This window comes from Nannospalax galili, unplaced genomic scaffold (genome assembly GCF_000622305.1).
Source record: "Nannospalax galili isolate Female #2095 unplaced genomic scaffold, S.galili_v1.0 scaffold786, whole genome shotgun sequence".
NCBI classification, from domain to species: Eukaryota; Metazoa; Chordata; class Mammalia; order Rodentia; family Spalacidae; genus Nannospalax; species Nannospalax galili.
The window spans coordinates 767194-790905 of NW_008355774.1; the positions used below are offsets into that span (position 1 = coordinate 767194).

General features: G+C 46.7%; 1 protein-coding gene and 1 pseudogene across 1 annotated transcript; both read left to right on the forward strand.

Annotated features, from left to right (window-relative positions):
• The first annotated feature begins 4118 nt into the window (after positions 1–4118).
• On the forward strand, positions 4119–18732 carry Mon1a (MON1 homolog A, secretory trafficking associated). The gene is made up of 6 exons (XM_008853159.1): positions 4119–4370; positions 12107–12246; positions 15418–15903; positions 16759–17524; positions 18203–18350; positions 18450–18732. The coding sequence occupies exons 2-6, from the start codon at positions 12120–12122 to the stop codon at positions 18588–18590; spliced, it is 1668 nt and encodes a 555-aa protein (XP_008851381.1). The 5' UTR covers positions 4119–4370; positions 12107–12119; the 3' UTR covers positions 18591–18732.
• A 2311-nt stretch (positions 18733–21043) lies between these two features.
• On the forward strand, positions 21044–21221 carry LOC115067698 (annotated as a pseudogene).
• Positions 21222–23712: the final 2491 nt, after the last annotated feature.

Below are 23712 nucleotides of genomic sequence, written 5' to 3' on the forward strand. Positions count from 1 at the left end.
ACAAATGAATGCACTGATTCCATTAAGTGGTACTCATGTGTACCTGTGTTTAAGGCTACTCACTTGGGATTAGATAATCTCTCAGGTTAGCTAGTCCCTGGAGAAAACTGATTCTCCCTCCTTCAGCGTCCATTGATTTCCTGGAGCTATTCATCTTGAAATAGGACCCCATGAAATTTCCCCCATACACCGTGGCATGTCAACTGGTTTTGTCATTATGGTTATACTACCATGCTGTGGCGATTTCATTGGTGTCACTTCCCTATCATGTCTAGAATGCATTAACTAACAGAAGGTATCTTGTTCCTCTTGTTCTTACATTCTTTCCACCACCAACTTCCAAGATGTTCCCTGACTCTTACATGTAGAGGTTATATTGTAGATGTATCACTTAGGGCTGGGCACCTCACAGTAACTTATTCTCTGCATTTGACCAGTTGCAGAACTTTGTAATAGTCTCCATCTGTTACAAAAAAAAAAAAAAAAAGCTTCTTTGATGAGTGGTGAGAGGTACACTTGTCTGTAAATATAAGGATATTTATTTCTTTTTTTTAGACAGGATCTCACTATGCAGCCCTGTCTGGTCTGGAACTTGTTTGGGGCTGAACTCAAACCCACAGAGATCCATCTGCCTCTGCCTCCCAAGTACTAGGATTAAAGGCATGTGCCACCAGGCCTGGCTACATGTCAGTACTTTTATAGGATGAAATATTAGATGAGGAATTTGGGTAAAGTAGAAATATATCAAATCTATAGTAATTGACAAAAAAATAAATAAAAAGGAAAAGGGGGGCTGGGGAATATAGCTCAGTGGTAGAACACTTGCCTAGCATTTGTAAGATGCTGTAAGATTTCCTCTCAGTGCTAGGGACTGAGAGAAAAAAAAAGCAAACATCCATTGTATTAGTGCACTTGTAATTCCAGCACTTGGGAGGTAGAGGCAAGAGAATTATGCATTCAGGCCAGCCTGGGCTACATGAGACCCTGCCTTCAAACAAGCAAAGATGTTTTAGCAAGTAGCCACAGCATTCTGCCCTCTGAGATTTGTGTTCTAAGCACAAATCTTCGAAATGTGGGGGGGGGGGGGATGTATGGTAACTTGCTAATCTGAATAGATAGAATACTTCTTGAATACAGTGCTAATATCTGGTGGAGCTTTTGCACTTAAAAGCAAGAGTGAGGACTGGGATGACAGCTCAGTCAGTAAAGTGCTTGTGCTTGTTGATAAAATTCTTGTTGAGCAAGCATGATAAACATCTGAGGTTGGACTCCCAACACCTTTGTAAAAGTGTAAAAGTAAAAATCAAGCACACTGGTACTCATCTGTGACACCAGTACTGGATCTGCAGAGACAAGTAGATACCAAGAGCTTGCTGGCCAGCCACTCTAGCCAATTGGTGAGCTCCAGATTCAATCAGAGACCCTGTCTTTTAAAAAAAAAATGGGGTTGGGGATTTAGCTCAGTGGTAGAGCGCTTGCCTAGCAAGCGCAAGGCTCTGGGTTTGGTCCTCAGCTCCAGGAAAAAAAAAAAAGGAAAAAAAGATCCAGAAAAACACCCATTCTAGTTTCCTTTCTGTTGCTGTGATAAAACATTCTGACCAGAAACAATTTTAGGGAAAGAAAGAGTTTATTCCAGCTTACAGTTTTCAGTCCATCACTGAGGGACATCAGGGCAGGAACTCCAGCAGGAACTTGAAATAGATACCATGGAGGAACACTGCCTGCTGACTCAGGCTCACACTTAGCTTTCTTATAAAGCCCAGGACCACCTACCTAGGGAAAAGTACTCCCCACAATGGGCTTGGTCCTCCTACATTAACAATGAAGACAATCCTTCAAAGACGTGTTCACAGCCAATCTGGTTTGACAATCCCTCAAGACTCATTTCTCATCAGACATATTGGCACACACACGGGTTTTTTTTTTTTTTTTTTTCGGTGTTTGAGACAGGGTCTCCCTGTAGCCCCAGCTGGCCTGGAACTCCAGCTATGTAGACCAGGCTGGCCTGGAACTCACAGAGATCCACCTGCCTCTGTCTCCCAAGTGCTGGGATTAAAGGCGTGCAACCCTGTGCCTGGCTGGCACATACTTTTAATCCCAGGATTCAGGAGGCAGAAGCAGCAGATCTTTGTGAGATCCAGGCCAGCCTCGTACACATAAGGGAGTTCCAGGCCAGCTGGGGCTACAGGGAAACCCTATCTTAAAAAAAAAAAGACTCCATTCTCAGGTGACTCTAGGATATGTTGTCAGTTAAAGCTAATTAGGACAACCCAATGTAGACCTCTGGTCCACACACATTTGCACACATGTGCACATAAATGAACACATATATACAGAGCAAGAATAAGACTCTGGGACAAATCCTGAAGTCCATGTGGAGACTGTCAAACTGGTAAATAGAGGACTTTAACTTTGGAGATATTTATCTTCTATGGAGATCAAGTCCATGGAGTATAGCTTATAATTAATAAAATATAGCCCATATAGTTCTGTGTCAATCAGAGAATAAGAGCTCTGGAGCTAGGGCTGAGACTCAGTGGTAGAATGTTTGCCTGCATTTGTAAGGCCTTTGTATGATCCCCATCATCACACAAAGAAAAGTCTTGTCTTAAAATCCTATGATAAAACAATCAGAACAAAGCTGCATAAATGGTATTTGCTTCAAGATAGAGCTGGTGACAGAAAATCCTGAAGGACCTGCAGTGACAGGGGAGGCTCTTCTTGCCTCTTCTCACCATTGCAATGAAAAGAACTGTTAAGTAACAAAGCTTTTTCTCGTGTGGGTAGGAAGCTTCCCTTATTCTACCTGCAAGGATCTGATAGCCCTGTACAAAGCCATTGCCAGTAAAAAGACACAGCTTTGTCACCATGTCTCACCTATGCCAGTGTTGTGGAGGCAGGCTTCAAGTGGTTGTGAGAAAAGGCACAAGGGCATAGTTCTTTCTCAACTTCTGTGTAGGACTGAGAGGGACACAGAAGACCACCTTAAAGTGCTTGTCAAACAGCAAGAGAGGATCAGATTTCCAACTTTGTTGTCATCTCAGAACTTCTGGGATAATTAACCACGAAATTTGAAAAGTGAATTAATAGCTTCATAGAAAATGAGTAATACTATTCTCATTCTTTAAACTTTTCTCCAAAAATAAGAGCCACTGGGAAAACTTTTCTTGTTTTTTTATTGCTTTATGTCTAGAAAATTACAAACAATTGTTCTTTGTCCTTAGCAAATTACTAGGGAGACTTTACAATAACGCTGATGTCTGGTTCCCCGTACCATCCAATTAAGTAAAAGTCTCTTAGGGGTGGTGTTCCGGCACTAATATTTTTTAAAAACTCCCTAGGTCCGTCTATGTGCCACGTTGAAATCTAAGCCTTCTAGAGTCTTATACTAATATATTCAAACCTGGCTTAAGAGGTCTTTCTAAAAATATTTTATTATTTTTATTTTATGTGTATGAGTGCATTGCCTGCATGTATGTGAGTGCACCCATGTGGTGCAAAGCCACGGAGGTCAGAAGAGGGCTTCGGATTCCCCTGGAACCGGAGTTAAGGACTGTTTGTAGCCACCATGTGAGTGCTGGGAATCGATCTTTTTGAGACGAGGTCTCCCTGTAGCCCCAGCTTTCCTGGAACTATGTAGACCAGGCTAGCCTTGAATTCACAGAGATCCGCCTGCCTCTGCCTCCCGCGTGCTGGGATTAAAGGCGCATGCCACCATGCCTGGCTGGAGTTAGGACTTTTTAAAACAAATTGTGCAGTTTTTACCGTCAGTGTGGCTGAGTTTACTAATGACGTTTATCCAGCTCCCTAGACCTGCCTTGTCCTTTGTCCTTTCACAATCCGTGGGGAAACATCAATATCCTTTCCTATCCCTTGAATAAGCCTCCGGTAGGCTTGACAGAGAGGCGAGTCCAGTGCTAGTGGCTCCTGCTGTGCTAAGGGTTAAGGGGGGAGGGAGGGAAGGGCCTCCAAGACAGGGAAGAAGGCGGTGCCAGGTGAAGACACTAGGGACCAGGTCAGATCCCACCCGGGGCTCTGCTGGGTTCTGGAGCCCAGAACAGCTCCCGCTGTGTTTTAGACTGCCGAGCGCCGCGGACTACATTTCCCACAATGCACCCCAGGGGCGGGCTGGGTCGGGCCAAGCGGCAAGAGCCGGGCCTCAGCCATCAGAGGCCGGCGAAGGCTGTCTTCCTGCGCCGGCGACCGGTTGAGGGTCGCCAAGGAGGATCAGTTGGTTCGCTGTGGCCATGTCTGTATCCGCTAGAACCAATAGCGCCGCCAACCTGCACCCTCAGGCCGGGCACGGTTGGACACTCATAACCCCCCGGGGGTCTGGCAGAAGGCAGTGACTGTGTTCCCCCAAGAAACAGGTGAGTCTGACTGCCAACCCACGTGGCCTGGGGGCGGCGAGAGGCGGACGAGCTGTCATCTTTAGAAGGAGGGGCTTGAAAACTGGAGGGTCCCTACCATCTACTCGCACCATTTGCGACAGGACTGACTCTCCTTAGGGTCCCTCAGCCAGCTGGCCCCAACTGAGCATTACAAAAGATAAGGCCAAGAACCCATCCTTCGGTCGAGAGGGCAATGTCCTATAGGCGGCAGTGGCTGGATAAGACAACTACCTCCTAAAATACATATTCGGCCCTCGGAGCCCTCTCAAAAAGTGACGGGGCGGTGGGGGGTGGGGGGTGGATGCAGTGAGCCAGGCAGCTCATGAAAGGACCCGGGGCTTGGGATTTTGTTCTCAAGGGTGTCCTGACTCAGATAGCTGAGCTGTCCTTGCAGGTGAACTACCCTTTTTAGGCTAGAATTTGCTTGGGAAATGTGAGCAGCCTTTGTCAGGAAGGGGAGTGGCTACCAGAGGTGACTAGGACCAGACTGGGCTCTTAGTAAAAAATAGGCACTCTTGGCTGGCGTGGTGACGCACGCCTTTAGTCCCAGCATTTGGGAGGCAGAGGCAGGCGGATCTTTGTGAGTTCAAGGCCAGCCTGGTCTATATAGTGAGTTCAGGTCAGCTGGGACTACAGGGAGACCCTGTCTCAAAAAAGACAAAAAAAAAAAAGACAAAAAAAAAAAAGGCATCCTGATGAAGCACCCACTGCACAGCCTCACCTGGGCCCTGTCACACATCCTGCATATGGGTACCATCCTAGATAGACCAAAGGGTTAAGCTTGGTAGGGTGAAGCATCATCAGGACAGGAAGAAGAATCTAGGTGGTTAGGAGCCAGTAGAGAGAGATTCTTGTAAGCTCCACCCTTCTCCAGAGCCATCTGAGGGAGGGAAACACACTCAGAGGGTTGATAAACCAGTTAGGAGTCATTGCTCACAGGCTCTGCTGTACACTTCTAGTAAAAGTAGCAAGCCCTGGAACTGCCTAAAAAGTGTTCCTTGTAGAGACATCTGGGGATGGTTCTGAGAGACCTCCTGTGCCTAACTGCTTCAGGCCCACTTTTCCAGGAGCATCAGCTGCACAGATTATGGCTACAGTGGAGTTTGAAAATGGGTTTTGCTGTAGTTCACTCAGCAACTTTCCTCCCTGAGTGGATGGGTATCCAGGAGGGTTTTTACTTCATCTAGGCCTTCTGGATGGAACCCCAGACTGACCTTGGAGAGGCTAAGATGTTAGATGATGCTATATGATCTCACCTGGCCGGGGAACTGTTGTAAAAGAAACATCTGCTAACTCCAGACAGTTGACCCTGCTCCCTTTCCCATGCAGATACCATGCTGTGTACAGTCAGAAACACTGAGCTCATTTAACTCCCATAAGGCATCTTGAGGGAGTGGGCTCTCATTACTAGATGAAGCTGCTATAGACCTAGTTTGGATCTTTAAACTAGAAGTACAAGGCCACAGAGTGGGGACATTTTATAGATCAAGGAGGGAAACTTGGGGGAGATTTCCAAGGACAGCAGAGAGCTAGTGAATAGACAGTGGAAAGCCAGTACTCTAAGGCTGAGGCCCATAGATGGCTCTTTGGCCTGACATCACAGGTGGGACACTTTAAAGTAGAGCCCACCTGGCTTCATAAGGTCAGAAATGTGTTTCCCCAGGACATTCATCAGGCCCTGATTCAGGCTGAGCAAACTCTCAAAGGACTGACTTACATAATAAAGACCACTGGATCTGTGTATAAGTGCAGTCTGAATGCTAAGAATAAGATGTGCTCCTGGCAGCAGTTCAATGTATTAAATACCTACTCTAAAGCCAAATCACATGTATTATCTCATTTAATCCTACAACCCAAGCTGGGAATGGTGGCACATGTCTTTGATCTGTAAATTTAAGGCCAGGCTGGTCTACTTAGTGAAACTGTCTCAATTAAGTAAAAAAGAAAAAAGAAAAAGGAAAAATCTTACAATCCCATAAATCAGTAGTGGCTATTTTCAGGATATATCCTTTCCTTACCATTTTGCAAGTTAAGAAAACTGAGACCAGTAAAACCAGTCTCTCTGCAAAGCTATTTTTCCTGAACACTTGATTACTTCCAAAGTCAAGTCTTTCTCCACAGGCAAGAATTTTCTTGCCTGATCACAAATATATTTGATCTGGGTGTTTTCACAGACCTTTCATTTTCTTTCCCTTCCAAAGGTGTTTATGTGGCAAATGTTGAATTCCTCCTGTGTAAGTCTCTGATATAAAAGTCCACAGGGTGACCTTCAGTCTAGAGAAATAAATCCAGGTGAGCAGGTTTATTGCAGGAAGGCTTCTCTGATAAGGTACTTGAGCAGCAACCTGAAGTGAGGGAGTGAGTCATGTACTAGCCTAGGCAGGGAAATAAACAGAGTGGAGTGTGAGGGCTAAGCAAGGGCAAAGGTTAAAGTGAAGAGGTGTTTAGGATGAGGTGGGCTGATGTAGAAAGAGGGTAGGAAACAAGCTCTGAGAAGTAAAGGAAGAAGGGTATATTGGGAGAGCCCTGTGTGAGGAAGTTCACTCTCTTGCTAAGTGAGGTGGAACTATTACAGAGTCACTTTGAGTGTGAAGACAGAAGTGGCAAGTAGTGAGGCTAGGAGATTGTTGCAAGAATTTGCTAGAGAGATTATAGTGGTTTGGACCAACATGATAATCAAGAAATAATCAGATATCAAATTTACCACTTAGGTAAATTTACTACTTAGGCATTTACCACTTAGCATTAATCAGTGATTCTGTAAGAAGTTGGACATTCTGTCTGGAACCACTTATTGTCTACTTCCCACTATCATTTATTTTTTCATTATTATTTAGACAGGGTCTCACTATGTAGACTTGCCTGTCCTGGAGCTGGCTATGTAAACCATGCTGGCCTTACTGTCACAGAGATCTGCCTGCCTCTGCCTCCTGAGTGCTAGGACTAAAGATGTGCACCACTGACTGTAGCAAACACTTTAACCACTGAGCCATCTCTCTAGCTCCTACATCTGGTTTTGTGTGAATGCATATGTATGTATGCACATGCATGTGAATGCATGTGAAGGCCACAAGTCAACCCTGAATGTCATTCCTCTGGTGTTATTCATTTGGTGCTGTCCACCTTATCTGGGTTTTTTTGAGACAGGGTCTCCCTGTAGCCCCAGCTGGCCTGGAACTCACTATGTAGACCAGGCTAGCCTCAAACTCACAGGGATCCGCTTGCCTCTGCCTCCCAAGTGCTGGGATTAAAGATGTGTGCCACCATGCCCATTTTATGTGTATGTGTGTATTGCCTACATGTAGGTAAGTGCACCAGTGTCATGCAATGCCTGTGGAGGTCAGAAGAGGCTGTCAGATCCCCTGGGACTGGAGTTACTGACAGTTGTTAGCTGCCATGTGGGTGCTGGGATTCGAACCTGGGTCTTCTGCTAGAACAACCAGTGTTCTTAACCACTGAGCCATCTCTCTAGTCCCAAGCTTGGCATTTCTATGTTGGTTCTGTGGATGGACCTCATGTCTTCATGCTTTCAAGACAAACACTTTACTGACTGAGCCATCCTTGAGGCCCCTGTTTGTTGTTGTTGTTTTTTAATAAATACTGTTTTATTATCACATTTAAAATTTTTTATTTTATTATTTCATTTTATTTTATGTGTATGAGTGTATTGTCTGTATGTATGTAAGTGTACCTGTGTCATGCAATGCCCATGGAGGTCAGAAGAGAGCATCAGGTCCCATGGAACTGGAGTTATGGATGGTTGTTAGCTGCCATGTGGGTGCTGGGAACCAAACTCAGGTACAGGTCCTCTGGTTTTTGTTTTTAAAATATTTTACTTATTATTTTTATTTTATGTATATGCATGTATTGCCTGCATGTAGGTAACTGCTCCCATGTCATGCAATGCCCGCGGAGGTCAGGAAAGGCTGTCAGATCCCCTGGGACTGGAGTTACGGACAGTTGTTAGCTGCCAGAGTGCTGGGATCTGAACCCGGGTCTTCTGCAAGAACAACCAGTGTTCTTAACTGCTGAGCCATCTCTCCAGCCCCCTGTTTGTTTTTTTTTTAAAGATTATTTTATTGGGACTGGAGAGATGGCTCAGTGGTTAAGAGCTGCTCTTGCATAGGACCCAGGTTCCATTCCTGTCACCCACATGGCAGCTAACATCCATAAATCCAGTTCCAAAGGAATCCAATGCCCTCTTCTGACTCCTGCAGTATTATATGACACTGGTACATTTACATACATGCAGGCAGTACACTTACATACATGCAGGCAGTACACTTATATACATAAAATAAAAATAAATAAAAAATATATTTAAAAAAATATTTTATAATTTTTATTTTATGTATATGCATGTATTGCCTGCATGTAGGTGAGTGCACCCATGTCATGCAATGCTGCGGAGGTCAGAAGAGGGCTTCGGATTCCCCTGGAACTGAAGTTAAGGATGGTTTGTAGCCACCATGTGGGTGCTGGGAATCAAACCTGGGTGCTCTGCAAGAGCAGTCAGTGCTCTTAACCACTGAGCCATCTCTCCAGCCCCATATTTTTAAAGAATTATTAAACCAGGTGTGACACATGCCTTTAATCCTGGAACTGGAGTTACAGATGATTGTTAGAGTTCCAGATGATTGTTAGCAAAAAGAAAAGAAATTGACATTCAGGAAAAAGTTGCTACCAGATCCACAGCAAATTGTGTACAAGCAAAAATATAAGCCCTTATATATAAAGCCTCTACTGTTTTATCATTCACTTGTTAGAGAGCATAGCCTAGCCTGCCAGACTCATATAAATTCCAAATATTATTAGTTATTTTGAGAGGACTTGTCATAAAAGGCAGCAAAACCTAGGTATGGTGATGCACATCTGTAATCCCAGCTGCTTGGGAATCTGAGACAGAAGGCTGGAAATTTCTAGGCCAACCTGGTCAATTTAGCAAGACCCTATCTAAAAACAAGAACAAAATGCTGGTAGTTCAGCATCTTCGTGGTGGAGCACTTGTCTAGCATGCACAGGCCCTGGGTTCAAGTCAGTACTACAGACAAAATATATATACAAAAAAAATAGCAGGAAAAATGGTGTGGTAGCTAGGAGAGAATGTAGAGTTTAAAAGTACTATGGTTTAGGGGTGCATGGTAGTGCATGCCTTTAATCTCAGCACTCAGGAGGCAGAGGCAGGAGGATCTCTGTGAGTTTGAGGCCAGCCTGGTCTACATAGTGAGTTCCAGGCCAGCTGGGGCAGCAGGGAGACCCTGTCTCAAAAAGAAAAAAGTAGAATGGTTTTTTGTTTGTTTGTTTTTGTTTTGAGACAGAGTCTTTTATAGCATAGGCTGTCCTTAAAACTCTTAATCCTCCTGTCACCACCTCCTGAGTGCTGGAATTACTAGCATGAGCTACCAACCCAGTGTTTTTGTGGGTTTTGTTGTCATTGTTTTGTTTTGTTCTTTTGGTCTTTTTGAGACAGGGTCTCTCTGTAGCCCCAGCTGGCCTGGAACTCGCTATGTAGACCAGGCTGGCTTCGAACCCACAGAGATCCACCTGCCTCTGCCTCCCAAGTGCTGGGATTAAGGGTGTGCACCACCAAGCGCTCCAGTTTTGTTTTGTTTGTTTGTTTGGTTGGTTGGTTGGTTTTGAGTCAGGGTTTTGTTGGTATATCCTAGACTGGCCTCAAACTCAGATCCTACCATTGCCTCCCATGTGCTAGAATTTCAGCACTATGTCCAGTTCTAGTTAGTTTTGGTTTTTTTTTAATTATGTGTATGTGTTTTTCTGTGTATGGGTATGTGCTTATGAGTGCTGATGCCCTCAGTAGCCAGAGGTGGTGATCCCCTAGGAACTGGAGCTATAGGCAGTTGTGAGCACCTGATATGATTGCTGCAAACTGAACTTAGGTCCTCTGGAAGAGCAGTATGTGCTCTTAACTGCTGAGCCATCTCTCCAGTCCCTGTATAATTAGCTATTATTTTTAAATGGTAAAGGAATCAATTGTGCCAGATTCAGGAGGTACAGAGGGATATTTAGAGAAGAGCAACTCCAGTCTAAAGAAAAGTCTGTTAACTGTATCTCATTTTTTTCTCTACAAGTGCTGAAATATCCCAAAAGAGCTATTGGTCAATTCGGCTTTTAGTGGGAAATTCGTGGTAGACTATAGAGTGAAAGATACCAGGTTATGAACTATTTCAATTCCCATATCAAGTGCTTCCTTCCTAGTTCCTCAGCCTCAGTTCTCAGTTCCTATAGACAGTTTGATTAGAGTACTTGCCTCAGAGGCATCCTCTAAATTATATAACTTAACCCACATAAACTTTGTAGCATGCTACTCTGATACTTCTATTTTTTGAAATTTTATTTTATTTTATGTGTATGAGTATTTGCCTGAATGTATATATGTGCACCACATGTATGTCTGGTGCCCAGTGGAGGTCAAAAGAGGGTATTGGATCCCCTGGAACTGGAGTTATAGGCTGTTGTGAGCTGCCATGTGGGTCCCGGGACCTGAACCTAGTAGAGCAGCAAGTGCTTTTACCCACTGAGTCATCTCTCTAGTCCCAACTTTTGTTTTCTCAAGACAGGGCTTCATTATGTATTTCAGGCTAACCTTATATAGCCCAGGCTGGCCCCAAAGTTGCAGTAGTTCTTCTGTTTCAGCTTTTTGAGTGCTGGGATTACAGTTGTACGACCATACCTGGCTACTCTGACATTTAATGTGTTAGTTGCTGTTACCATTTTTTTTTTCAAAAAATCATTTTATATACATTTCAAAATATTTATTTAGGGCTGATTGTTTTTGTACCTAATATGTAAAAGGCCCTGGGTTCAACCTCCAATCTCCAGTAGAGAAAGGGGAGGGAGAGAGAGAGAGAGGGAGAAGAAGAAGGAGGAGGAGGAGGAAGAGGAGGAGGAGGAAGAGGAGGCAGCAGAGACAAAGGCAGAGATTTATTTATTTAAATTTTTGAAACAGGATCTTTGAACTCATGGCAATTCTCCGGACTCAGCCTCCTGGCATTATACTCAATGAGAAACATAGGTTTTGCTGTTGTTGTTTTTGGTGGGGGGTTTTGGTGGTTTTTGGTTGTTTGGGACAGGGTCTTTCTGTAGCCTCAACTGGCCTGGAACTCACTATGTAGACCAGGCTAGCCTTGAATTTACGGAGATCTCCCTGCCTCTGCCTCTGAGTGCTGGGATTAAAGGCATATACCACCACCTCTGGCTTTTTGTTTTTGTTTTGTTTTTTGTTTTTGTTTTATGAGACAGGGTCCCCCTGTAGCCCCAGCTGACCTGGAACTCACTACGTAGACCAGGCTGGCCTTGAACTCACAGAGATCCGCCTGCCTCTGCCTCCCATATGCTGGGATTAAAGGCCTGTGCCACCATGCCTGGCTGTTTTTGTTTTTTTACCTTTTTTTTGTCTTTTTTTTTTTTGAGACAGGGTCTCCTTGTAGCCCCAGCTGTCCTGGAACTCACTATGTAGACCAGGCTGGCCTTGAACTCACAAAGAGCCGCCTGCTTCTGCCTCCCAAGTGCTGGGAGTAAAGGTGTGCACCACCATGCCCAGCTGTTTTTGTTTTTTTAAATGGGGGAATACTTATAAGCCATTCCCCAGGAATTTGACTTGCTGGGGTTCTAGCTTACTACTATTAAGTGTGCTAGTGACTCTCCCAATGGCACCTTACTCCTTTACCTTCCATGATGCCTTTTTTACCTCATAGGAAAGCCTGAAGGATGGCTGCTGACATGCAGAGGAAGAGAAGCAACGAATGCCCTGATGGCACATTGGCTCCTTCTGATGGACAGAGTGTGGAGAGAGCAGAGAGCCCCACACCAGGATTGGCCCAGGGAATGGAGCCAGGTATGGACAGAGTATGCAGTCCCCCAACTAGCTAACAACTGGAACAGCTAGCCTCCAGTGGGAATTAGGGTTCATAACCACTCTTTCCTTCATACTCACTTGGACATTTGCTCATTCATTCATTAGGGATTTGTTATAGTCTGAGGATACCTCAGAAAGCCAGGCTCAGTCTGCATCTTACCTTTCTTGCCATTTCATATTGTACCATTCACCTTGTGCTCCTGGGTACTAATGGTTCTCTTCCTGTTCCATGTCTAAAGTCCACATCCCTGGATCCTTCTCCTCTTTTCATCTTTCAGCTTAAAATGAGTTCTTTTGAAAAAAAATAGTTTTTAACTTTGTGGGTTTTTTGTGTGTGTGCATATACACGCATGTGCATGTGTGTATTTGTCTGTATGTGCACCAAGTACAAGCAGGTGCCTGTGGAATTCAGAAGAGGGCATTGGATTCCCTAGATCTGGAGTGAAAGGCAGTTGTGAGTCACTCAGTAAGGGTATAAGAGCACTAAGTGTTAAGTGCTGAGCCATCTCTCCCATCTTTCAGCTTAAATAGCACCTCACAATTTAGCTGTGCTTAGACAACACTATGTAGGTCAGTAGTTATCTTTTAATTGTCTTTGTTTATGTATTTTCTATCTCTCCACAAGATTATAAGCTCTTTGAGCACAGGAGAGTTGTATCTCCAATGTCTAGTATAGCACCAAACTCATAATAGAGACTCAAAATATATGGCCAGGAATATAGTTCAGTGGCAGGGTGCTTGCTTAGCATGTACCAGGTCCTGACATCAATCCTCAGTATCACAAGTTTGTCAATAAAGGGGCTAGAGATATAGCTCAGGGTAGAGCATTTGCCTAGCATGTGCAAGGCCCTGACTTCAATTCCCAGCACTGAAAATCAAAAAGAGCCAGACATAGTAAGTCATATACACTAATAATCCCAGCTATTCATAACACTAAGGCATGAGGATCACAAGTTTAGGCAGCAGTGAGATCCTGTCTCCTATTAAAAAAAAAAGTGCCTCCTTTTGCCTCTTAATGCTCTTATTAAAATCTATATTAAAAATTTATCTTATGCTGGGAGTGATGGTTCATGCCTTATAATCCCAGCACTAGAGAGGCAGAGGTGAGTTTGAGGCCAGTCTGGTGTACATAGTAAGTTTCAGGCCAACCAAAGCTACATACCTGTCTCAAAATTTTTTTTCTTTTAATAAAAACCTAAACCTTTTTATGTGTATGAGTATTTTGCTTGCATATATGTTAAGTGCACTCATGTCGTGTGATGCCTGCAGAGGCTAGAAGAGAGAGTTGGGTTCCGGGCTACAGATCGTTATTAGCCACCATGTGGGTACTGGGAATTGAACCCAGCTCCTCTGCAAGAGCAGCTAGTGCTCTTAAACATTTGTGTGTGTGTGTGTGTGTGTGTGTGTGTGTGTGTGTGTACACATGCATGTGCCATTCTGTGCACCTGTGTATAGATGGGGGGGGTGGAAGAGTGTGTCAGGTGTATCACATTTTCTCAGCTAAGCTGGAAGCCACCAAGCTCCAGCAATCCTCCTTTCTCTGACCCCTCAGAGCTGAGGTTGCAGGCATTTGTGGGATGCCTCACTTGTTACATGGGTCCTGGGATCTGAACTCCAGTTCTCACCATTGTGAGAACTCTTTTTTTTTTTCTTTTAAAATTTTTTATGTATTTATTTATTTATTTGGTCTTTTTGAGACAGGGTCTCCCTTTAACCCCAACTGTCCTGGAACTCACTATGTAGACCAGGCTGGCCTAGAACTCACACAGATCTGCCTGCCTCTGCTTCCCAAGTGCTGGGATTAAAGGCATGTGCTACCACACCCAGCTTATTTTTTTAACATTTTATTTATTATTCTTATTTGATATGTATTGCCTAAATGTGTGTAAGTGCACCTGTTTTGTGCAATGCCCACAGAGGTCAGAAGAGAACATTGGATCCCCTGGAACTGGAGTTAGGATGGTTATTAGCTGCCAACTGGGTGCTGGGAATGAAACCCCAGGTCCTCCATAAGAGCAGTCAGTGCTCTTAACCCCTGAACCAACTCTCCAGCCCCTATGTATTTACTTTTATTTTGTATGTATGAGTATTTTGCCTACATGTCTGTAAATGCACCCAAGCATGCAATGCCTGCAGAGGCAGAAAGAGGGCATCACATTCCCAGGAACTGGAGTTAAGGACAGGTCTTAGCTGCCATGTAGATTCTGAAAACTGAACCTGGGACCTCTGCTAGAGTAGCCAGTGCTCTTAACCACTGGGCCATCTCTCCAGTCCCTATTTAAAAGAAAAAGAAAACTAAGAGCTGGACGTGGTGGTGTATAGCTATAATCCAAGTACCAGGAGGTTGAAGCAAGAGGATTGCTATGTGTTTACAGTCAGCCTGGGCAACATAATGAATATAAGGCTAGCCAGTGCTATGTAGCAAGCCTATCTTGAAAACAAGGTAGGGTAGGGCTTCAACTCACTGGTAGAGCACTTACCTAGAATGTCTCAGTCCTTGGATTCCATTCATAGCACCAAAGAAAAAGATAAAAAGGAAAGACTGATGACATGGTCCCTGCCCTGGAGAAGACACAGGTTGGTAGTCAGGTACTATTGTAGTCCTCCCAGAAAGAGAATAAATAACCAAGCTTCAGTTTCCGTTCTTGAGGGATACCATTGAAGTTGGGGAGAAGGCCCATAACTGGCTAGTGTTACAGGGGAAATCAAAGAGAAAAAGATTGTCTGGTGTTAGAGGTCAGGCCAAGAAGTAACTAACATCTTCCCTGAGAGCTGAAGTATGACAAGTAGCTACCCACATGGGAGGTAGGAATGCCTTCTGGCGAGACAACAGATGCAGAGCTCCTGAGATAGGTGTGCCCTCATTGAGGGGGTCTAAAGGGCAGATGAATGAAAGCCAGTCTGTGGGGAATGAGCAAAGGAGTGAGCTGCACAAACAGTGAGAGAGGTAGGCAGATACTAACTCTAACTGCTGCCATGAGACTGAGGGACTTTAAGTTGTAGAGCAGAATGATCCATGAACCATGGCAGGAAGAAACAGTGGCTTGGCACCATCGGGACAGGCAGTCATATTAGAGTGACCATGTTAGGCCCCGCCTTGGTGAGTGTCTGTCAACAGCTACCCCACTCACCTGTGCTTTTGGTCTGCAGGTGCTGGGCAGGAGGGTGCCATGTTCGTCCATGCACGTTCCTATGAAGACCTGACTGAGTCAGAAAATGGGGAGCCTTCTGGGGACAGCCCCAAAGAGGGTGCTGGGTGTCCCCCACCATTGCCTACAGACATGCGTCAGATCAGTCAGGATTTCAGCGAGCTCAGCACCCAGCTGACAGGTGTAGCCCGTGACCTGCAGGAGGAGATGCTGCCAGGAAGCTCTGAGGACTGGCTGGAACCCTCTGGGGCAGCTGGGAGACCAGCCACAGAGCCCTCCCGAGAGGGCACAGCCGAAGGGGACGAGGAGGATGCTACAGAGGCATGGCGACTACACCAGAAGCATGTCTTTGTACTGAGTGAGGCAGGGAAGCCTGTGTATTCTCGATATGGGTCTGAGGAAGCACTTTCCAGCACTATGGGTGTCATGGTGGCCTTGGTATCCTTCCTGGAGGCAGACAAGAATGCCATCCGCTCCATCCATGCAGGTGAGCCACCAGAAGAGGGTTGTGGGGAAGGCTTCACTGGCAGGGTTTATTCATAGCAGACTTTAGACACCACACACACACACACACACACACACACACACACACACACACACAGGATAGAATTCTTTTGACAAACCCTCAAAATTTTTTAGATTCTCTTCGTTCTACTTACAAGGAAGTTTTCCTCTTCTTGGCCCCTGTTTTATTCTCACACACAGAGTCTAGAGAGCTGGGTGGTACTGTTTGCCTGAGGGTAAAGTGTGTCCAACTCTCTGAGCCTCTTGTCCTCAGACTCCCAGGGCTGGTGACTGGGGGGGCTGCGAAGTTGGGGGGCTGTGGTAAGGGCTAAAGATAGCTCTCACAAGAGTTTTGCCATTGAAAGGATAAAAGCCATCAGGGGAAGTGATAAAAGATTTTTTTTTTTAAATCAGTCAATCCCACGTCCTTAGCCTAATCCAGCTCTTTCCTAGCCATAAAAATGTGTTTTCCTGAGCTGTGAGTGGTGATGTACACCTTGCCTGTTATCCCAGCACTTGGGAGGTGGCGGCAGGAGGATCCGTAGTTCAGACCCAGCTTCAGGTACATAGCCAGTTCCAGGCCAGCCTGAGCTACATAAGATCCTGTCTCAAAACAAAACAAAACTTGTTTTCCTGAAAAGCTTCCTGTGTTTCTGAGGAAGTCAGTCTGTGAAGCAAATGGCCCGGAAAGGGGGTGACTGGTACCCCCAACCCTTAAGCCCCTACTGAATTCAGAGCTCCCAGCAAGGTGGGAGTGAAGCTTTGTATCTGCTGGGAAAGCATATCCGGGAGGGCCTCCGGGAGGAGGGCTGAGGCTGACATCCCCCCACACCCTCAGATGGCTACAAGGTAGTATTCGTGCGCCGGAGCCCTCTGGTGCTGGTGGCGGTGGCCCGCACGCGGCAGTCGGCCCAGGAGCTGGCGCAGGAGCTGCTCTACATCTACTACCAGATCCTGAGCCTTCTTACTGGTGCGCAGCTGAGCCACATCTTCCAGCAAAAGCAGAACTACGACCTTCGGCGCCTGCTCTCGGGTTCTGAGCGAATCACCGATAACTTGCTGCATCTCATGGCCCGAGATCCCAGTTTCCTGATGGGGGCCGCGCGGTGCCTACCCTTGGCAGCGGCTGTGCGGGACACTGTGAGTGCCAGCCTGCAGCAGGCACGTGCTCGCAGCCTGGTTTTTTCCATCCTGCTGGCCCGCAACCAGCTGGTGGCGCTCGTGCGCCGCAAGGACCAATTCCTTCATCCCATCGACCTGCACCTGCTTTTCAACCTCATTAGTTCCTCCTCATCCTTCCGCGAAGGCGAGGCATGGACTCCCGTGTGCCTGCCAAAGTTCAACGCCGCGGGCTTCTTCCACGCACACATCTCTTACCTAGAGCCTGACACTGACCTCTGCCTGCTACTGGTCTCCACCGACCGGGAGGACTTCTTTGCAGTCTCTGACTGCCGCCGCCGCTTCCAGGAGCGCCTTCGAAAACGTGGGGCCCATTTGGCGCTGCGGGAGGCGCTGCGCACCCCTTACTACAGCGTTGCCCAAGTGGGCATCCCTGAACTGCGCCACTTCCTCTATAAATCAAAGAGCTCAGGACTCTTCACCAGGTGAGGGAAGGCACTGCTTCAGGGAGACAAGGTTGGGGAGAGGGGGAGAGGCTGGTGGGTCCTGAGCCCTAAGATGTGGCTCTGAAGCTGACCACTCCTTTGAGAGTGCACCAGCATACTGGAGCTGCTTTGTTCTGGCACCAGAGACCCAGACTTCCCATCTCACAGTGGGCATATACCTCTATACTTCAGGACCCATAAGGCCTTGAACAACTTAAACCAATATACCCAGGGAAAGAAGCCAGAATGGGTTTCTGGGGTCCTTCACCCTGTGGCAGCTCTGCCTTTGGAGTCAGGATGCAACATCTTCCCCCATTTACTCCAATGAAGGAGCTGGGCAGATATGACAACTTCTGTCCTCCCTTTATCCCCTTTTGGCCCAGAAGATTTCCCAGCTTATTTTTGCTTCCATTCCAGACCTATTATTCTATTGGATACCTAAACTCAGAAATTAACCTCTCCAAAGAAAGGCTACCAAACACATTGTGAACTTGGGAAGGAGAGCAGGGCTCCAGTCTGTCCTGGGGAGTTCTTTGTGGTGGGGAGACATGTCCTGTCAGAGGAGAGCATCTGGAGAGAACAGGTGCTAGAGTTTCCCTGTCCAGAAATAGTATTTCTAGATCTCTAGAGAAGACAATGAAAGTCATTCCTTTGTGAACCCATTCCCCCCATCTGCAGTCCTGAGATTGAAGCCCCATACACCAGTGAAGAGGAGCAGGAGCGGCTGCTGGGCCTCTACCAGTACCTGCACAGCCGTGCCCACAATGCCTCTCGCCCACTCAAGACCATCTACTACACAGGCCCCAACGAGAACCTTCTAGCCTGGGTAAGGTGGCTCTAGATGGACTGGGCTTCATACAGCACTGGGTAGATGTCACAAGAGGCATGTCTATCCTAGATGACCACCCTTTGCCCCCTCCTCCAGGTGACAGGTGCCTTTGAGCTCTACATGTGCTACAGTCCACTGGGGACCAAGGCATCAGCTGTCAGTGCCATCCATAAGCTGATGCGCTGGATCCGTAAAGAGGAAGACCGCCTCTTCATCCTCACACCCCTCACCTATTGATGGAAGTGTATATGGACTCACCCCTCCAGGCATACTGGGCATGGGAAGCCTTGGGAGCCTCCAGGTGGGGTTGGCTTCTCCTGCCCAGCCAGCAGGCAAAGACTGTGGGCTGGTGTGTGCATTAAAGTGCTTTGGGAAAGACTTGTTTCACCCTGTCACTGGTTCTTTCATCCATCTGCTCTCACATATAGACATAGGATCCTCTTCCCTAGCCTTACACTTTTCTCATACACAGGAGCACATGCACATTTGAGTCTCTCCCATCCTTATACCAGCATCAGGCCATTCACATTTGGAGCTAAGGTTGTGCTGAGGTTGTTTCTGCCATATGTAAAGGATTCTTAAGTGTTATACTGTTCTGCCCATGTTACCCCCATCCTTACCCATACTGTCTGCTCCAGTGCCTCTCCCTGTACTCCTTGGGGAGGGGGCAGCATGCCCCAAAGGACAATCCAACCACCAGAGTTCTGGTTGTGGCTCTGGTTAATGAACTGTCTTAGTTAACAGGCTGATCTGAATAGGATAAGTGGGCATGATCTGGTCCAACATGTAGATGGGTAAGGCAGTTCGGTGTTGAGCATAAGCTAATTCTGAGCCCAGTGTCTATATCCACAGGCCTCTGGGGACACAATCCCTGCTTAGGCTGTCCTATGAAGGGCTGTCTGTCTTAGTGTCCCTATCTCAGCTAACCAATTCATCAGAATGGCCCCCAAGAATCAGCCAAAGGAAACCTACTTGATCTCTAGAGGTGAATCTGAATTAATAAGGGCTGAAGCCACTAGGTATGTAGGCTCTCCATAGTCACCCTGTTCCTTAGGTTTCATGGACACCCACAGGAGAATCAACAGTAAAGGACTACCCCTGTTCACTTTATCATAAGACCTTTGGACAACCCAGGGCACAGTGCAGAAGGCCTTCATCTTGTCCTGGGGGGATCTCCTGCTGCTGTTACAACCTGGCCATTTCATTGGTCAGGGGAGCAAAAGGCCTAAGGAGAAAACTACCCAATGAATGTGGTCTTCAGACTGTCAGAATCTTTGCTATTCAGTCTCTGAGATTAGGGCCACAATTTTTCCCACTAAAGCCACATTGGAAAATATGTCTATATTGTTAGCATGGGCCAAGGATGCATGGAGAACATTGTACTTAGTGTTTTAAGAAATGTCAGTATAACATCAGTTATTAAGTTCAACCCATTACATTGGAATTAGCATGGCAGCAGGCCACCTTCCTAGTTCCAAAGCCCCTGGGAAGCAGCCATGCACTTGATAGGTGCTACTCACCCTGCATAGATGCCCTGGGTCTCTGCCTATTTTGTGCTTCTTTTCCTCAACTTGTTCTTGACCATGGATGTCAAACCCTGCCTCAGGGACCAGAGTAATGCCAGGCCATCCATCCCTGATTGTTACATGTGTTCTGATCAGGGACAGATAGTCCCTCCATGTTTCTAATAGCTACTTTGGCCCTTGAAGTTATGCATCTTCTCTGTAGTGCAGCATCTGTTGTGATCAGGGATAGAAAAAGGAGGTCACAGATAAGTGACCCCTCAGACCCCCTCCCTATCCTCTGAGAAAAAGCTGCCCTCCACCTGACTCTGGAAATCCCCTCCATTGTTCAAACCCTTTCCTGGTATCTGTTTATGATTTCTATGGAAATGGTCTGGGGCAGAAGAGATAGAACATTCTGCCCCAGGTAAGCTAGCCAATGGCAGTATACCTGATACATCTGTGTATGGTTTCTATGGGAATAATCTGGGGCAGAAGAGAAAACGTTCTGCCCCAGGTAAGACAGCCAATGGCTGTATAGGTAAAGTCTCTGGAAATTAGCCCTAGATTGTTCCAATCCTTTCTTGGTTATTCTGTGTATAGTTTCTGTGGACATCCCCTGCTGTGTGGTTTTTATGGTTTTTCTGCTTAAAAGCCCTGCGTTTTCACTGCTTGGGGTCACAGTACAGCTCTGAGTCCCCAGCCAGTTGGCCTCAATAAAGCGCTTCTTTTTGTTGAGACTCAGTGTCCGAGTGGTCAGTTTGGGGAATTCCTCAGAACCCAAACACCACGACCAGGAAGGGAAAGTCCACCACCTCCTCCACATCTGGCGCATCCCATACCTCCCTTCCGTTGTTTTTTCGCACTTTCCAAGGACTGAACAGGGAGTGGCCTGACCTGAGCAACACGGGGAGGCTTCCGGGAAGGGGGGCGGCCAGGGGTTGACACGCCCCAGGAGGGCGGGACATGTAAATGAGACAAGGCCTCCCACCCGGGAACGCAGGGACAGCCGTGATGTGTAATTTCTGGCGGAAAGTGTGAGAAAAGGAAACGCGCGCTGAGGGGAAGAGGACGAGCCCGTGAGGCCGCCGGAGCCCGAGGGAGAGACAGGAGTCCGGGTGTGCGCGGTGACCCCAATGTTAGTGTGGGGCGAGGGCGTAGGACAAGGCACAGTGCGGAGAGAAAGGTATCGCTTCTCGGCCTTTTGGCTAAGATCAAGTGTAGTATCTGTTCTTATCAGTTTAATATCTGATACGTCCTCTATCCGAGGACAATATATTAAATGGATTTTTGGAACTAGGAGTTGGAATAGGAGCTTGCTTTCACTGCTCAGAGTCGCAGTACAGCTCCTGAGACTCTGTCCCCAACCAGTTGGCTCCAATAAAGCACTCCTTTTTACTGAGACTCAGTGTCTGAGTGGTCAATTTAGGGAATTTTACAGACCCCGAACATTTTGGGGGGCTCGTCCGGGATTCCCTGAAAACCCTTGGTCTGTCTTTCTGTCTTTTTCTGACCTCTGTCTGGTGCCTGGAGACTTCAGTTCTGGTTCCTCCCGCAGTGAGTCTGTTTTGGGTTTTGTTCTGTCTGGACTTCTGGGGGCTCAAAGGAGAGAAACTGGACACAGTATTGCTCTCTGAGCAGGAGGACGGGGGATGCCCCAACCCTTCATCTGATTGGTTGACTGTCTGTGGCCTCCAGCCATTTGGCATCGACCCTAGTCACTCCCGTAGTGACCATCAAATGCGCAGTGATTCCCCAACACGCAGCGCTTTTGTTCTGTGTTGTCCTGGTGTCAAGTCTTTGTTTCCTGTTTGTCTGGTTCTCATTGGTCTTTATTTTGGATTAATCCTCTTCTTTTCCGTTATGGGTCATACTCCTTCATTTGAAGATACTCCCCTTGTCCTATTTCTCATTTTAAAGATTTCCAAAAAGCAGCTGCAATCTCTGGAGACACTGTTTATTCGGGGAAATTCTGGACCCTCTGTTCTCTTGAATGGCCATCCTTTGATGAAGGATGGCCCTCTACTGGTTCTTGAGATTAGTAAGATTTCTTCTCTTCAGGCAATGATCTTTGGAAGCCCAGGACACCCTGATCAGATTCCTTATGTCATGGTTTACTTTTACCTTTTGGACAAACCTCCCAAATGGTTGAGCTCACCAGCCCACCTGGGGTGATGTCCAACAACTCCTTCTCACCCTCTTCACCACTGAGGAATGCACCTGGATCCTCTCTGAGGCCCGGAAACGGGTACTGGCCCATTTACCTGAAGTGATCGAGGAATTGTCCCTCACCGCTGCCCAAATTGGGATCCCAACACCCCTGCAGGTAGGGAGTCACTTAGACTCTATCACCAGATTCTTATGGGGGTTCTCCAGGCTGCTACAAAAAGGTCTACAAATTTGTCGAAAGTCAGCCAGGTTTTGCAGGACAAAAGACTTGTTGAAAGAACTTCAATGCCTGGGTTATTAGTATTAGTCACTGCTGCTGCTGTCCTGCCCCCTCCAGCATCTCCCGTCCGCCCATCCATCGCCTCGGTGCCAGTGCCGCTGGGAGGAAGCGAGAGGGAGACCACCTGCGGGTTTGTCACTGCTGCTGGTCCACCCCACCTGAGAACAATTGGAAGAAGGTATGCACAGGCTCTCCTCTGCAAGGAAAAAGGCAATCCTGGACATCCCCATTTCCCGAAGTCAGAGTCAAGTCAGAGAATTCCTGGGGTCAGCTGGATATTGTTGCCTATGGATACCTGGTTTTGCAGAACTGGCCAGGCCTCTATACGAAGTAACAAGGGTGGGGGGGGGCTCAGCATTTTCCTGGGCAAAAGAATAACAGCAGGCTTTTGATAACCTAAAACTGGCCCTCACTTCTGCACCAGCCGTAGCCCTGCCAGAGGTCCTTCTACCTTTATGTAGAAGAATGGCTTAGGTGTAGCAAAGGGAGTACTTGCTCAAACTTTGGGCCCCTGGAAGAGACCAGTGGCCTACCTCTCAAAGAAATTAGACTCAATGGTGGCTGGATGGCCAGCCTGTCTGAAGAATTATAGTGGCCACCACAGTCCTGATTAAAGATGCCTATAAGCTCACCTTGGGGCAACAACTGATTGTAACTACCTCCCACGCTATTGAAGGGGTATTGAAGGCCCCGCCTGATTACTGGCTCACAAATGCAAGACTAACTCATTACCAGTCTCTCCTACTAGACGTGCCCCACCTGACATATGCAGTGACCAGTGCCTTAAACCCTGCATCCCTGCTCCGAGACTGAGTCTGAGACAACTGTGCATCACGATTGTTCTGAATTGCTGCAGCATGTCCAGGGAAGAGGGAAGCCGCTCACCAACTTACCATGGAGAACCCTGACTTGGAGATGTACACAGACAGGAGTAGTTACATAAAAGATGGAGTCAGGTATGCAGGGGCAGCAGTAGTCACTCAGAAGAATGTTCTATGGGCGGAAGCCCTGCCAAAAGGAACATCTGCTCAAAAGGCTAAACTGATAGCCTTGATTCAGGCACTAAGACTGGGACAGGGTAAGACTGTCAACATTTACACTGATAGTAGATATGCTTTTGCTACTGTTCATGTACATGGAGCCATCTATTGAGAAAAAGGCCTCCTGACATTAAAAGGAAGGACTATCAAAAACAAGCAAGAGATCGTTGATTTGTTAAAAGTCATATGGGCACTTGGGAGGCAGAGGCTGGCAGATCTCTGTGAGTTCAAGGCCAGCCTGGTCTACATAGTGAGTTCCAGGACAGCTGGGGCTATAGGGAAGCCCTGTCTCAAAAGACCAAAAAGAAAAAAAAAGTCATATGGAAGCCAAAAAGGGTGGCAGTCATTCATTGCCCAGGACACCAGCA